Genomic DNA, 15,091 nt, shown 5'->3' with positions numbered 1-15,091 from the left:
TGTAGTCAGATTGTATTGAAGTCTATGGGAAAATGGCTCCACTTCTCACTTGACTTATTACCTCAGTAAACATTTTCCAAATGAGTTTATGGTCTCAATCACTAGTTTTCAGTCTTCTTCAATAGGAAAACAGATGATAAAGCAGGGTTTGTATTAGGGCGACACCACCATGTTATTGACAGACTGTACCACACATGGTGACCTGCCTAAAAATTAGGATAGAGTACAGACCAGGTCCAATCCACCTCTCCATCCTCCTCAGCTCCACCTTCTCGTCCAAATATGGTTTCAAAAAACCAAGATGGCGACAGCCAAATTACAAACTTGAGGAGAAAGAAATTACAAAGGTTTATATAGTTCCATACAATTATTTACAGTCATACAGTTTAATTAGCCAGAACATGAAAAAAGAAGATGCAAAAAAAACAAACAAAAAAAAACATGTACAACATATCTATGTATCCATCTTTCTATCTTAATCGAATCGAATCTAAACTCCAAAAGTACGGGAGTCCGAAAGTTCTATAAATCTATAAATCAAAATTGTTTCACTTTTTACATTTTACATTACATTACAAATGTTAACAAGAATCAAAATTCATGTGGAATGACAAATTTTGGTTTGGTATTCATGAAATATTATAATGAGCTCTGTCAGGGTTCAAATTCTTGGAGTGATGATGAAAACTGTATCTCAAATGAATGCCAGAGATTTCCTAACTGTCAGCAGTGCTATATCCATACATCAGGTACACAGTAGTGAATTCTGAGGCTGTGTTTTGTAAGTGCCTGCACTGGATGGTATGACATTGTTAAAATGACCATGGAGTTGAGACACCTCATTGTCATCATTATGAGGTTCATAAAGTATTGAAGGACTCACATATGAAGCCTTGATGTAGAGCATCCGTTTATTGGTTTGAACAGCAGGAACTCCCTGCAAACATCCCCCCATATCTGCATCTCTCAACTTCTTCATCTTCCGACCACACAAATGCATCATGTGATCCTGTTATGCTCAACTCGGGGCACATGAATGTTATTACACACCATAAACAAAATTCCATAGTCCTGCAGTGTCATCAGTCATATGTCTGCTTTTGGCTTTTAATGTCTCTTGACATCTGAATCTGAGAGGAGCTCTGTTCACATGTCATAAATCTTGGTGTGTACCGTGTGTGGAGGAATTTTAACAAGCAGAGCGGTCGCTGATGAAGTGAAACTGACATCAATACAGCGGTCGGTCAAGTGTAAATGAGGGAAAACAAGCTAATAGATTGGCCTCTGTCATTCTTTTTTTGTTTGCTTTCTGTTGCCTGCTGTTCTGAGGCCTGTTTGATTTTGGCAGAATTATTACAGAATTTTAATTCCAGCTAAAGCCACAGGTGCGTGTGAAAGCTCCAAGAAAGAGTTAGTGGACGTGAACGACCTGAGGGAACAAGATGAAGATGCCTTTTGCAGTTGAAAGCAGCCCTCCTGCAGTCTGTGCAGCTGCCTCTACAACACCCTGACCCCCCCCCCCCCCCCCCCCCGCAGGAGAAAGACCTCAGTCAAGCTTTACTACAATGAAAGAGCACATGCACACATGCAAACAGCACAATGCAGGAACGCGTCAAGCCTTTAAACTGCCCCGATTACTTTGCTGAGGCCTGGAAGAGTACTGGCTTTGTTCCCTGCTCAGGCTGGGCGGGTGTTGTTAGAGCCAATGAGGGAAGAAAAAAACATGCAGCAGAAAGTAGAGGGGAGCGGGGGCCATGTTGTGGTCTGTGTCGTCTCACAGCTTCTTGCACAGTCACTCAAATGCTGTAAACCTGTGTCCAGAAGGGTTGACAGGGAGCATAAAGAGGCTGTTTTGGGAAAAACATCAGAGGGGGAAGGGGAGAGGATTCTACTGTTGTTGTGCTGCTGAGCAACATCAGACAACTTTCTCAGAGGCTTTCTCAGAGTTTTGCAGACATGGAAATGGATGGGACACAGATGAAGAAAGAAGAAGATGACAAGAAGGGGAAGATAGAAGACGAGGCGGTGCACCTTCACAGGGAGATAGGTCTGCTGCCTGCTGTGTCCTTCATCATCGGGACAGTGGTGGGCAGTGGCATCTTCATCGCACCCAAGGGAGTCCTGATGAACAGTGGGAGCGTCGGGCTCTCTCTGCTGGTGTGGACGCTGTGTGGCGTCCTCTCATTGTTCGGTAAGTGACTTATCTATAGTCTGTCATGGTAAAAACATGAAGCTGTATTTCATCATAGTTAATTATGAAGCATTAATGTCTCAAGTGATAAGAAAACAGTATTTTACTTTTTTTTTTTTTTTAACTGTGCATGGACCAAACTCCAGGGGGCTTCACAACAATTATAAAAGTGGGAACAAAACCCAGTTGTCTTTCAGACACATTCGCTTGACACACTTACTCATTCAACATTAAACTTCATCTTTTTGCTTTCTCTTTTTTTGGTGTATCTTATGTTTAGTTATTTGTCTAAGTTGGCAACACTGCAGGATGTAAGCACCGCCCCAAATAGAAATGGAAGTATGATCAGTCAGTCAGTTTTAGGGCTGGCCCCGCTGTTGCCATCCAGTCAAAAATAATGACAATGAAAACAAAACAAAACAAAACAAAAAAACCAAATAGAATCAATTGCTATATACATAAGTTAAGAAGACCATATATAGAACATTAATTGTTTGTTTCCTGTTCTTATGTCTGTTCCATCAGGGGCTCTGTGTTACGCTGAACTGGGCACCAGCTTTACAAAATCCGGGGGCCACTACACTTATCTACTGGAGACACTGGGGCCGCTGCCGGCCTTCTTACGACTCTGGGTGGAGTTCATATTCATCAGGTTAGTTTTGTTTTGATCTCCATAAAGAGGAAAATAGACTGAAAGTCAAACCACTGTTCTCCACCTCCCAGGCCGGCTGTGGCTTCCTATGTGTCCCTGGCTTTCGGCCGCTACGTGGTGGAGCCGTTCTTTGCACCTTGTGTTGCCCCCACGGTGCTGATCAAACTTGTCAGCATCCTCGGAGTGAGTGAGTGGTTTAATACCTCCTCTTTCCACCCACAATACCTTTCTACCACTCTATATGTCCATGTAGTACAAGGTTAATGTTTCTGGTGTTTGTCTTTGTGTGTCTGTAGCATTTGTCGTGGCAGTCAACTGCTGGAGTGTGACCTTGGCCTCTCGCACTCAGATCACCTTGACTTTCATCAAGACGTTTGCTCTGGTCCTCATCATCATCCCTGGCGTCATCGCACTGGCCAAAGGTGAGAGGACGTGATCGTTGATACAGATAATGTTAGGTCCTGTCACATAGCGTTGGATTGTTGATGATGTATCTTTTTCTTTCCAGGAAAGACAGAAAATTTCCAGAATGGTTTTGAGGTCGACTTATTAACACTGGATAAACTTCCACTGGCGTTCTACAATGGCCTATATGCCTATGGTGGATGGTAAAGACGCCTACTGCAGCATGAGCACAGATTCAAAAGGCTGATTTATACAGTGCATCAACTGATAATGTTATAAATAAAAACAAATTACAAACTAACATTCACTGAGACCTGATAATTCGCTAACAAATACACACAACAATCACAACTCTTTTCCTTTTCCCTTCAGGTTTTATCTGAACTTTGTCACAGAAGAGGTCATTAACCCAAATAGGTATTTCACATTTGTTATTGACTCTCCAGTCAGTCCATTTTTCAAAGCCATCTTGCTCAGTAAAGTACGAGTATATCTCTTTCTGTGCCTCCTGTGTTGTCAGGAACATCCCACTGGCAATAATCTGCTCCATGGTGACAGTGACATTCCTCTATGTGCTTGTTAACGTGGCCTACTACACCATGATGACTCCCGCTGAGCTCCTGCTGTCTGATGCTGTGGCTATGGTCAGTGCTACACTGAAAAGTATCCTGAAATCAAAAGGCAGAGCTGGAGGAAATAGAGCAGGTCTGATCCTGTGTGTGTGTGTGTGTGTGTGTGTGTGCAGACATTTGCTAACCGCGCTCTCCAGGGATTAGCCTCTGTGATTCCAGTTCTTGTGGCCCTGTCCTGCCTCGGAGCTCTTAACGGAGGCTTCTTTGGATCACCCAGGTAATTTGGGTGCAGGTGGATTATTATTGTCCCAGGCTGAACAGCTGGATTGTAACTCCTCCTGGCTCACTGTGTTGCAGGATGCTGTTTGTGGGAGCCAGGGAGGGCCACTGGCCACCGATCTTCTCCATGATTCACATCCGCAGACACACACCTTTGCCTGCTGTGCTGTTCCTGGTAAAACACTTTCTACACTTTCTGCATTGACGTCTACCTTTTTTTCTGAGCTTTCAGCCACATTTCACAGCCTTCATCATTGAATGGAGTTTGCTCTCTAACATGTTTTCAACGTTCTGTTTCCAAGGTCAAGAATGAACTTTCACCCTTAAGACGGTGTAATAATAATAATGATGTGATGTATTTCCATTCTGTTCACACGTTATTATTAATATATATTTTTTAATCTTAACCATGTTGTTAATATTTTGGGTGTCTGGGGAGAGTTACAGCCTTCTATGATTTAAATGTTTCAGAGGATAAATGTTTGTAGTGATCAACTGGAATTAATATTTTGATTGTTTACTGGTAGGAAATCCTGAAATAAGAATTAGCATCCTCCCAAATACATGACACAAAAGTATGAATTTTACCAATAAGAGGTGCTTTACTAAACCACTACATGACTACTGTGTTGTTTGTCTCCAGTACCCCTTAGTGGTGTTGATGTTAATCACTGGAGAAATCTACCAGCTCATCAACTTTGCCTCCTTTGCTCGCTGGTTCTTCATCGCCTTGGCAACCCTGGGGATGCTCATCCATCGGTATCGCTTCCCTCTCCACCCGAGACCTTTTAAGGTCAGAGTGTCTTTCTTTTCTTTAATCCTTCTGTACACAAACATGACTGAACACTGTCATCTTATTTGCTTTATTCAATAACCCACAGGTGCCTCTGGTCATCGCTGTCACCTTCACAGTGGTTTGTTTCTTCATCGTGGGTCTGTCTCTGTATTCAGACCCCTGGAACACAGGGCGAAGCTGCGCCCTCACACTGACCGGAGTCCCGGTTTACTATTTGACCGTCTACCGCTTTCGTTTGCCCCATAGATGGAGACGCATCTTCAGTAAGTCTCACTGGGATCTGCCATCTTGTAAAATGGTTTAGGAAGAAATTGTTCTACTAGATGAGTGAAAATGAGAAGCCAGCTGCTTGTAGAGTGTGGACAAGTTTGTGTTTAACACTGCACAGACAATATAACAGGCTGTGATTTTAACTTCCTGCTCTTGGCTTCTAGAGCCGAGGGCTTGGGTTGGGACCAGGGGCAAGAAAGACAAGTATGAAAATCCCTCTGAGCTCTTGCATAACTTCAGACTCTCCATGTTTCCAGATTACTGCAGCAAGCAGCTGCAGATCCTTCTGGAGGTGGCTCAACAGGAGGTCCGGACGTACTGAAGACATCCCATACCCCCTTCACAAGTCCTAGAACTGTTTTTGTGTAGTATGCTGGAAACAGATGGAATGTCTCACTTCTCTTGTAGAGTTTTACATAGAGAACAGGATTTTAACACAGAGGTGAAATTTTTATGCTGGAGATAATTTTCTCAATCATTCTTCATTAACATATAAAGCTCTGCTCATCAGTCTTATTTTTTAAGTTTCATAAAAAAACAATAAAGTAATTTTTGAATCCCAGAAACGATCTATAATGTGTTTATTTAAAGAGAAATAAAAACAGGCAACATCATTATGTAGTTGTTCTAAATACTGTTTCAACATTACTGCACTGTAGCCTGTGAGGGTGTAGAAACTGCCAATCACGGCAGATCAAAGTGCACTCACTATGGTCATAATTATGACTGAATAAAAAGCACTTCATGCAGCATGAGGCACCAACACCAACAGTTTTATTGTACAGTCACAGAAACACCAACAAGGCACATGCTGAGAGCTGTCTGCCAGAAACCACAACGTTACACTCTTAAATGCCTTTCAGCACCAATTGTAAACAGGTCAAGTTACTGCAATGTAAAAACTTACATATAAAAACACACATGTGCTAACAAACCTGAAGCCAGACATTATTTTGTGGTGTCTTAAAAAAAAAGCGAACACATCCCATTCTATCCTCTGCAGATGGTGCTGTTAAAACTGTTTCCCCCTATTTTCCTGTTTGCGACTCATGACCAAAGAAAAAAGGCAGTATGCATACTGACCGAAAACAAATACAATCTGTGCTCGATAGATACTAAATATTAAGCATTTTGTTCCCAAAGATGATATGAAATGTGCTGACATAAAGTCATGCACAATGTCCCTCTGGCAGGCACTAGGTGCCCTGAAGCTGATACTGGCGTACTGAAGAACAAATACTGTGAGGACTTTTAAAGTGAAGCCATGAAGAGTTTTATAATAAACATAACAATCCTATTGCTGTTAGTGCTACTTGTATTACCTTTTGCCATTTTTTTTTTTTTAAATTGCTAACAATCCTGCATTACAATCTAAAAATCTAAAAGTCAATTCCAGGAAGCTGACTGAGCCAAAAGGCACAGAAGCATCTCACTGGCTGATCAAGGCAATATATTGTCTTACCATTTACATCTGTAAAAGCTAAATTATATATTAAAGATGTGCAAATCAACATACATATACACTCAGACATACAGTATTTCTCTTCCCTAGCGATTCCTTCAAGGGTACAGATGGATTTGACAGAAGAATAGATGAGAAAAGAGAACAGGCTTTACAGACAGAAAGAGTGACACTGAGGAAGTTACAACCAATGAAAAAAGTAAGCCAGAGGTGGAGAGAAACATCCAATCACATGTGAGCAGCTTGCTAATTCGACCTGGTGATTAAAATTAAAGTGTCCCTGTCATTCTTCTTTAAAAAAACAAAAAAAAAAAAAAAAAGAAAAAACAAAAAAAAAAAAGCTGTTTAATTTCTAACGGCAGCCAGAAACATCCTGAAGAAAGCAAAGCAGATGCAAAAGAGAGCAAACGGTCTTACAACAAGAGAAGCTCAACACTTTGGCTACACCTACAGCAACCGAGTGGAAGGTTACGTCCTTTATATTAAAGCTGCAAATCGTACATTTAAGCACATTCAAGCTACAGCAAAGTCAGCAGCATGTAGTGTCGCTTTAGTTGAGTTTTGCTTTGGCGTTTTTACGCAGTGAAAATATCAGCCAATTAGGTAATATGTATATTCTGCTGATGCGATGAAATTTGCAGTCAACCAGACAATGAAAGAGCAATGTAATGTTCCTTTTAGCCCAGTTGTTACAGTCCTAATAGACCTTCTCCAAAGCTGATATCCAAATTTCCACAGTTGGTAATTTTTCCTACATTTGCACCTGCTTTGCTGTTTCTGTGTGGGCCCTCCCGCCCATAGTGTTTTGGAAAACATGTGACACTGCCATGTAAATAAAAGGAAATGTGTTTTTGGCCTCCAGGCTACTTTAACTGTGGGATGAACTCAGACCAGCTGATGTTAGCCATACCTAGGTCCTCATCGTCCAGACCAGAGAAGCTAATGTCCACTAGTATCTTGCTCAGGCTGTCGTTCATGGTGTCCAGGACGAGGCCCTCTGTGATGGAGCGGTTCCCCGGTGTGGCGCCTCCCGCCTGAAGCAGCTCCCTGGAGCAGCTGCTTCGGAGGTGTTCGATGGGAGAGTCTGTTGGTCCAGTCGCTCTGGGGGGAGCAGATGTGAGCAGCTCTCTGGGGGAGTTAAACAGAGGCCAGTCTTTAAAGGGAGTGCTGTTGAAGCTGAACGTGGTGTAGTCGTGCCGTGGCGTGACAGCAGGACCGCCCGGTGTGCGAATGGGGCTGAAGTCCAGAACGCTTTGGCTCCCTTTTCCCACAGGGGTCACTTTCCAGGTCTCGGGTAAGACGTTAGACGGGGGCTTGCTGGGGGTGGAGGAGGCCAGGTGGCTGCTACTTTTTATGGGGGTCTTGAAGGAGAACTCCCGGTCGGGGCTGTGCTGCTCGTGCCGGTGCTCATCCAGCTCACTATCTTGCATGTCATGGAAAGTTGAAGCGTCGGAGGCTACGCCAGAGTCAAAGAAAGTGTTTTCGGGACAGAGGAGGACGGGCTCCTCATGCAGAGAGTGGACCAGGCGCTGTTTACGCCTTGAGCTGCTGGCTTGTCTCTTTGGAAGGGCTTTAGGAGTCTCGCATTTAAGCGGAACACATACTGGCTCCTCCTTCATCTCCACTTTCATCTCCTGGTCACTGCTCCTCTGAGGATACACTACCACAGCTGGGGCATCGCTTTGTGTCACCTGTTAGACATGAAACCATGCACATTACAATTCAAACAGTAACTGTGTCCTGCACATAAATATACAAACTCCACCCCACCCTGACCAACATTTCTCCTGCTCCTGCAGAACTGATCCCATCTGACTATACATGCTGACATATCTAAAATGCATTCATGAAATGTAATACTACAAGAGTGTGAAGTTGGATTTGGCTCTAGTTCTGCAGTGCATGATGGAGTCTTTACCTTAGGAGCTATCCGAACTCTCTTAGCTCCCCGTGAAATGTTCCGTTTCTGCTGCGGGCAAGCGGGGGGAAACGGAGCCGATGAAGACGGCAGGTAGACGGAGGAGTTGACTGGGAGCTGGATAGGGACCAAGTAGGAGTCGGTTCGAGGGAGAAGAGGTTTCATCCTTCTCTCTGAACACAAAAAAAGACACCAACAACTCAAAGGGGGTCATCAGAATGACCAATTCCCAAAGTAAAATACATTTTCTGACCATTTGCCAGCTTCAAGCTGCTTAACTCTTATAAAATGTTTCCATCTCTAACTCACCAGAGCCAGTTGGCGTCTTTCTTCCATCAGGAAGCATCCTCTTTTGTTGCTGTGAAAAAAATAAAGTAAGTATAAATAATAGGTAGACTGTATCTTACTGTGCTCTCTCATTTCTGACTACACTTTAGTGACAACAGATGAAAACAGAACAAGGCTTAAGTTCTCTTGCATTATTTCAAGGTATGGTAAGCTAGAATGAAGGAAAGTCAAAATTAGAACTCTGTCCCTACTTTATAAAGTGATGATGGATACATTTATGAGTGAACATGTTCCTTGGTGGACAAGGAATGTCGTCTGAAAGCAGATTAGTCAGTCAGTCAGTGTGACTCTAGCGTCTGCTGCTCGTCTCCTCCTGCAACAAAAATGTTTCCCTAGACCTCAGATCAGCAGCTGCAGCTGCGCTCTTTGGGTCCAAGAGGCGACTGAAATCTTCTGACTTTTCTGTCCCTCCTCTGCTTTCTGCTGCCTGACTGCAACGGTGAAGAGAACTGAGAGAAGGGTAAATCTTACTTGGTTGGGAAATAAAAGCATTGGCACTGGTACAGGAGCAGTCATTGGGTCGCAACCAGGCTGTGGAGAGGGACGTGGAGTGAGACAGGGAAAAAACATAAATACTGGAAAAAGTAAATCCAAAGTGACACAGAGTTTACCCTGAAACACCGTGGATGACAATAACAACAATACACACAAAAGAAAATTGCTTTCATGGCTTCTTGAAAAGAGTGACGGGTGTGCTCACCTTGTAGACCTGATCGAGAGTGAGGCATCGATTGGCCTCAGGCCGGATGGTCCAGAAAGAAACTTTTCCATCTGTTGACGTCTCACGGATGAACATGTCGTGCAGAGAGAGGTTGTGGCGGATTGAATTCTGCAATAATAGATGAGTAAAAAAATCTTTTATGTATCTTTCAGTAAGTGACACTCAAATGGTCATGACTCAGGGGTTTGATCTATCTGCTGCAGTGAATGTGCCCACGAGTTACACATTATACTTTTCAGTTTTAAAAGTACCTTCCATCCTGGTTTGGCCACCTCTCTGAAGTAAGGGAAGTGGTCCTCAATCCACGTGTAAATCTCTTTCAGTGTCATCCTCCTGTTCCTCCGACTGTTGATAGCGAACTGGATCATGGCCATGTAGGAGTACGGTGGCCTCTCTGACAGGGGTTGTTGAACAGTCTCTGCATCAATTGGTGCACTGTGTGCCTGCACAAAAAAAAAAAAACAGACAGATGCAAAGAATATGGTGCATGCAGAGGTGCAGAATATTTCAGATGAATCAGTTTAAGCAAAGTCTAAAGCAACAGATTCCTATTGTATTCTTTCTGCATGTTAAACGCCTTTTCAGTCAGGTTTATAGATGTGCAAACTGTCCAGATGATTTACAGTGTTTCTGACAAAAGCTATGACAAGAAAGTTATTATTCAGAATAAATTCAATACTGCTCATGGGTTAACATATGCATTGATGCTCCTTATCCTTTATATTTCTCCTTTTTTCCCTAATTTCTAATCCAATCCCAGCAGTGTACTGCATGTTATTTTAGCCATTTACACCAAACTACTTCACATAAAAACTTGCAACTTGCTGATGTTTGATTTCATACATTTGATTATCTCTAGTTTCTTTGCTAGTTGGTAACCTTAAATGTGTGGAAATGTGTAGGTCTGCAATTACCCTCAAATTAAAATCGACAACCAAAACTTTTAATTTAACCTCCTGATCCTCAATTTATTGAAAATCTAGCAATCATTCTGACTCAGATGACAGGAGGAGCAGCTCACCTGGAAAGTCTGCGAGTCTGAGTTCTGGTTCTCCTTGTTGGTCACCTGCTTGGCGGGATCTGGCTCCAAGGCACATGTGCTCATTCTGCCCAGCCACTGAATATTGGTGAGGCTGTCATCTAAAGGACCACATTCCAGTTCCTTATTCACTAGTAAGAAAAGCAAAAAACATTATTGTTTCAACAAAGGAAAGATTAAGGACAGCTGACCATGTCAGTACCGTTAAACATGTACAAAATAATCTTATTTCCATACATGGTTTGATTCCAGTGAGAGGTTTGGGGTCAGGGGAGTTATGCACAACTTCTGCTTTCACTGGCTGTCCATTTGTACTCGTTGTTGAGACGTCATCCCCTTCACCAGCAGTCTGACAAAGGGATCCATTGTTGCAGCTGCCATTCTCACTCAGAAGGATGAACTTGTTTGGTCCCTGGACCCCACACTCTTTGCCCTTGGCGGTGAGGGCCCCGATGACACTTTGAAGGTCTGCTGTTTTGGGAATGACAACCACCTGAGTGTCAGACATCGAGGGGTGGTTCATAATGCGGATCCCATCAGGGAAACACTGACTCGCAGCTGGTTTTGAGGGTTCTTGGGAGCCTGAGGCACCAAGCTGGCTTTGCGATTCAGCTGCTGGAGGATCATTTTGCTGAAAAGGCAACTTTCTTCTTTTGAGGATCAGGGGTCTCCTTGGGCTCCGTCTCATGGTCAACAAATCATTGAAAAGCACCTTGGTCTTTACTGGCATTCTGTACAAAAACAACACAAAGGAAAACACAAATAGTTGACTTTTAAAAACACAGATTGTTCCAAAGCCAGAAATATTTATCGTCTACCAATGTCTAGTTTGTACCATATCAATAAACCGTGCTAACTGGAATTACCGGTAGACTAACGTTTACCTGGCAGAGGGGATGGAGTCGATGCTAAACTAGTCAACCAGTTAATTTAGGCTGGATTCAAACCGTTCCTCCGTACGCTAATCGATTTAGATTGACAGAAAAAAAAAATCAGTTCATGTCCAATACCAGTAACAACATACTGTACACTGGACCTCAGGATGAAGTTTAGCCCAACACTATCCGTGTTTCAGCCTGTTTTCAGATGATCAGTTTGTGATTACGCCTTCTAGAACAACAGTCGTTGGATGTCTGCAGTTAACAACGTGTGTTGTGTAACGTTTACCGCTAATTTACCGCTAACATCCTCCCTGATATTTACATATAATAAAAAAAATTTATTTGGCTACTCGGGAAAGTTTGACTGGATGATTTACTAGACAGCCTTCTATCTGATAAAAATAAATATTTTTAATTGTACAGCTGATTCATATTGCTTTCTAACGTATACTACAGCCGGTGCGATTAATGGAGATACAAATTCTCTTAGAACAAACGTCGCATTGTTAATGTGAGGTACGCCGAATTAACGACTTGTTTGTAATTGTTTATAAAAAAATCTAATGGTTTAAATCCCGATGTTCAATTAAAGAAAATACAATGAAAACTTCACAATATCGTATGGCCTAACTTGAGTTCAGTGTCGCTCCTTTGACGCACAAGAATGACAGGCATCGTGCTGCTAAGGGGTTTACAAGTATTTGGAGGAAAACTGCAGTAAGCATCTGATAAACCTGAAGAAAACACAGATTACCTATGACACCAGTCGACGGTACATTAGATAACATTACAACGTTGTCCCGGCTGTCGTTAACTTCAGCTAACAGGGGAAGCTAAGGTAGGTTAGCTAGGTGGCTAGCCGCTTACGCTATTGTGACAAACAGCAAATCGAGATAAAGCCAAACCTTCATATTACTGCAATGTTTCAGGCAGTTCCGCTGGGCTGGTCTGCTACTGGTAGTTGAGACAGTCTATTCATATTCGGCGTTTAATCAAATAATACATAATATCTCTACTAATACTTTCATTTAGTGTTATTTACATGCCGTCTGGTCGATTCAGAAACGTTTTTGAATTTTGGCGCTGTGGGGGCTGCTTCCGTCATTTTGGTCACATGGTATAAAATTGCACCAATAGGAGCTAGACAAAACGATGGAACCAATCTGAGACGACAATGGTGGAAACCGGGAAATAAACCGGAAGATAGAAAGTTAAGTAGACAGTGACAATGGCATAACTAGCTTTTTACATATATATTCATATATATATATATATATATATATATATATATATATATATATATATATATATATATATATATATATATTAATTTCATGTTATAATGGCTATGTCTTACGCAAAGAACTACATCAAGGTAAGTATAATACGACTGTAGTGGTTACAAATGAAAACGTAACATTCAAAAGTATACAGCTGCTTATTGACGTAAACAGTTGTGTGGGTCTGGGAACAGTGAAAGGCTAATATTTAATGAGACTTTTTTACGGATTTAATGATTTTTTTATTCCACCAGGTGTTCGGCAATGATTTATATTAATGCCCCGCAAAGCCATAAAGACAGAGAAGTCTCCTCTGCTATTTGTGGAGCGGCCTGTGTGTGGAGCCAGACTCCAAAATGTGCCTGAAGTCCGAGCGGCACTCAACCCTAAGGGATTTTTCTCAGAGACGCAAGCACAGAACAGCTCTGCTCTCAGTTCTTGGGTAAGTTGTTTATTTATTTTGAAGATGGAGCATGGCTCTTTAGTTCAAAACATTTCCATTCACTGCTAAAGAGTGCTTGAGCATGTTACTGAATCTGTTCAAGCTCCAAGGGTTTGCTGATAAATCTGAATGTCCTTTACAGTTAATGCGTAATACATTTCATTGTAATAATTAGTATGTGACTCTAATATTATTCCACCGTTTATTTGCTTTATTTTTAATCTTTCAGGTAAGCCCACAATTTGACAGTTCAGCTGCATCTCCAGTGAGACGAGGGAGGAGAAAATGCCAGTCTGCCACAAGCATCCTTGACAGTTGCAGTCAGCTGTCCAGGAAAAACAGTGTGTGCAAATTCCCCTCATTATCGTTTCAGACAAGGTCAAGAGACCAGTCTCATCAACCAAAGAGTACACGCTCAAAGAAAGCTACAGAGTCTACTGTTGTGTCTGACACGGGAAATCAACCACAGGGATCACGCCGACTCAAAAAGACAGTTTCAAGTGCACAGTACTTAGACACACCAAAGAGAAATCAAAGAGCATCAATCAGAAAAAGTAATGTGGAGAGATTTTCTGATGGCGCTGCGTCCTCCAGCAGATGTTTAGATCAACCTGAAACCCCATCTGTTCAAGAGAAGAGATGCAGACTTCCAGCAGACGGTGCTTCAACGCCTGCCTCCAATGAGTTCAGCACCACTGAGTTCAGCAGTGTCGGTCCAGCACCTGATGTGGACACTCCAAAAGTAATACAAGAAGGGAGTAGTTGTCCCCCATCCCCCACTGTACACCTGCTACTAGCTGAACCATGTACACCACCATGTAATCGGCCACCTGACATTTTAGTGGCTGACACACCAGAGAGGGATTATGGGTTGAAGGTGACATGGAGGAGGAGGAGGGGTCTGATGTTGCTGTTAAAAGAGAGGGGCCATCTCTCTGATTCAAATGTGCTAATTCAAAGCTGACGTTGTGGTTTGATAAGGAAAGGACAAGGAAATGATGCTGACAGAGAAGACACACTTATTGGACCAATCATTTGGAATTTTTTATATGCATTATTTTTTATTGAGCTGAGCGGAACTTCCACATTCTAACATGATTATCACATTTCAATTTGGCGACTGTTTCTTTTTAGTTTGATTGAACCTCACGATGATAACCATAATGAAATAACTCTCACCCATATTGTCTGCACAGCCCTGGTAGTTGGGATTGTAGAATCTAATCAAATACTGAATAAATCAAAATTGCAGTTTAATTATGATGTCCAAGTAGCAAGCTTTTTATTTTCATGAGTGAGAATATCTTTAGTGCAGTTCTACTGTGCTGTTACAGATTATGTTGCAAATCAGAGGGAATCCAAATATTAAAATTCAAGTCTGACCTCTATCTAGCAATACAAGCCTATGTCTTCCTATTTTTATGCTTCTGCATTTAATAATGATATACAGAAAAAAAGGATACCTGGGCTGTAAATGATATCACATTTCCAAAATCGAGCTAACTCTATAATTTATCACTGACATGAAGTCTTGAGTCACTGGTCTGATAAACACAGAGGGTGCCAAAGAAGGATCATTTGAACACTGTTTTTGGTGGTTGTGAGTCATGCTTTGTAACTTAGAAATATCTTGTCTTTCAACTATGTTGCAAAAGAAATGCAGAATAAATACGCATGTGCAAAGCTGAAAACTAAATATTCCGGTGGCAGCAGTTATTTCTCAGCAATTAAAAACTAAACACAAAAACACAATACAAAAACGTAAAATAACATACTCCAGGGAAATAATTTGTTTTATGCTTTCAGAAATGAAATGCTTTGTGACCATTTAAGAG

General features: G+C 42.0%; 3 protein-coding genes across 7 annotated transcripts; 2 read left to right on the top strand and 1 right to left on the bottom strand.

The window, feature by feature from the left end:
• Positions 1 to 1,725: 1,725 nt before the first annotated feature.
• Positions 1,726 to 6,682, top strand: LOC139635038 (cystine/glutamate transporter). The gene is made up of 12 exons (XM_071501955.1): positions 1,726 to 2,191; positions 2,717 to 2,843; positions 2,915 to 3,030; positions 3,140 to 3,265; positions 3,352 to 3,451; positions 3,621 to 3,665; positions 3,769 to 3,892; positions 3,994 to 4,097; positions 4,178 to 4,274; positions 4,743 to 4,892; positions 4,981 to 5,158; positions 5,423 to 6,682. The coding sequence occupies exons 1-12, from the start codon at positions 1,957 to 1,959 to the stop codon at positions 5,485 to 5,487; spliced, it is 1,467 nt and encodes a 488-aa protein (XP_071358056.1). The 5' UTR covers positions 1,726 to 1,956; the 3' UTR covers positions 5,488 to 6,682.
• A 248-nt stretch (positions 6,683 to 6,930) lies between these two features.
• foxm1 (forkhead box M1) lies at positions 6,931 to 12,606 on the bottom strand. 4 transcript variants are annotated; one of them, XM_071501945.1, is made up of 9 exons: positions 12,440 to 12,606; positions 10,891 to 11,384; positions 10,636 to 10,784; positions 9,866 to 10,057; positions 9,594 to 9,722; positions 9,365 to 9,424; positions 8,855 to 8,903; positions 8,546 to 8,718; positions 6,931 to 8,318 (listed from the first exon to the last, which is right to left on the bottom strand). In XM_071501945.1, exons 2-9 carry the CDS (start codon positions 11,381 to 11,383, stop codon positions 7,491 to 7,493), a joined length of 2,073 nt encoding a protein of 690 aa, XP_071358046.1. In that variant the 5' UTR covers position 11,384; positions 12,440 to 12,606; the 3' UTR covers positions 6,931 to 7,490. The 4 variants fall into 4 exon arrangements, with proteins under 4 accessions (XP_071358046.1, XP_071358048.1, XP_071358047.1 ...); XM_071501947.1 differs by lacking the exon at positions 12,440 to 12,606 and adding an exon at positions 12,289 to 12,383; XM_071501946.1 differs by lacking the exon at positions 12,440 to 12,606 and adding an exon at positions 11,538 to 12,215.
• A 112-nt stretch (positions 12,607 to 12,718) lies between these two features.
• Positions 12,719 to 15,057, top strand: rhno1 (RAD9-HUS1-RAD1 interacting nuclear orphan 1). Of its 2 annotated transcripts, none has more exons than XM_071501956.1 (4): positions 12,719 to 12,807; positions 12,862 to 12,909; positions 13,069 to 13,256; positions 13,486 to 15,057. In XM_071501956.1, the coding sequence occupies exons 3-4, from the start codon at positions 13,092 to 13,094 to the stop codon at positions 14,218 to 14,220; spliced, it is 900 nt and encodes a 299-aa protein (XP_071358057.1). In that variant the 5' UTR covers positions 12,719 to 12,807; positions 12,862 to 12,909; positions 13,069 to 13,091; the 3' UTR covers positions 14,221 to 15,057. The 2 variants fall into 2 exon arrangements, with proteins under 2 accessions (XP_071358057.1, XP_071358058.1); XM_071501957.1 differs by having other exon boundaries at positions 12,722 to 12,811.
• The last annotated feature ends 34 nt before the right edge of the window (positions 15,058 to 15,091 follow it).

Source organism: Trachinotus anak, unplaced genomic scaffold, assembly GCF_046630095.1.
Source record: "Trachinotus anak isolate AG129_WGS33_773 ecotype Australia unplaced genomic scaffold, CSIRO_AGI_Tana_v1 ptg000018l, whole genome shotgun sequence".
NCBI classification, from domain to species: Eukaryota; Metazoa; Chordata; class Actinopteri; order Carangiformes; family Carangidae; genus Trachinotus; species Trachinotus anak.
The sequence above is the reverse complement of the archived record's forward strand: the minus strand, read 5'-3'. Positions and strand labels throughout refer to the sequence as shown.

What these genes read in the sequence shown, in the direction of transcription:
- LOC139635038 (XM_071501955.1), top strand. Translation starts at nt 1,957, where the DNA reads ATGGAAATGGATGGGACACAGATGAAGAAAGAAGAAGATGACAAGAAG. An exon ending in GTGGAGTTCATATTCATCAG is followed by an intron (nt 2,844 to 2,914) that starts GTTAGTTTTGTT and finishes TCCACCTCCCAG; the next exon opens with GCCGGCTGTGGCTTCCTATG. An exon ending in GGCTTCTTTGGATCACCCAG is followed by an intron (nt 4,098 to 4,177) that starts GTAATTTGGGTG and finishes ACTGTGTTGCAG; the next exon opens with GATGCTGTTTGTGGGAGCCA.
- foxm1 (XM_071501945.1), bottom strand. Translation starts at nt 11,383, where the DNA reads ATGCCAGTAAAGACCAAGGTGCTTTTCAATGATTTGTTGACCATGAGA. An exon ending in TCTCACTGGAATCAAACCAT is followed by an intron (nt 10,785 to 10,890) that starts GTATGGAAATAA and finishes TTTTCTTACTAG; the next exon opens with TGAATAAGGAACTGGAATGT. An exon ending in TGCTTTTATTTCCCAACCAA is followed by an intron (nt 8,904 to 9,364) that starts GTAAGATTTACC and finishes TTTTTTTCACAG; the next exon opens with CAACAAAAGAGGATGCTTCC.
- rhno1 (XM_071501956.1), top strand. Translation starts at nt 13,092, where the DNA reads ATGCCCCGCAAAGCCATAAAGACAGAGAAGTCTCCTCTGCTATTTGTG. An exon ending in GCTCTGCTCTCAGTTCTTGG is followed by an intron (nt 13,257 to 13,485) that starts GTAAGTTGTTTA and finishes TTAATCTTTCAG; the next exon opens with GTAAGCCCACAATTTGACAG.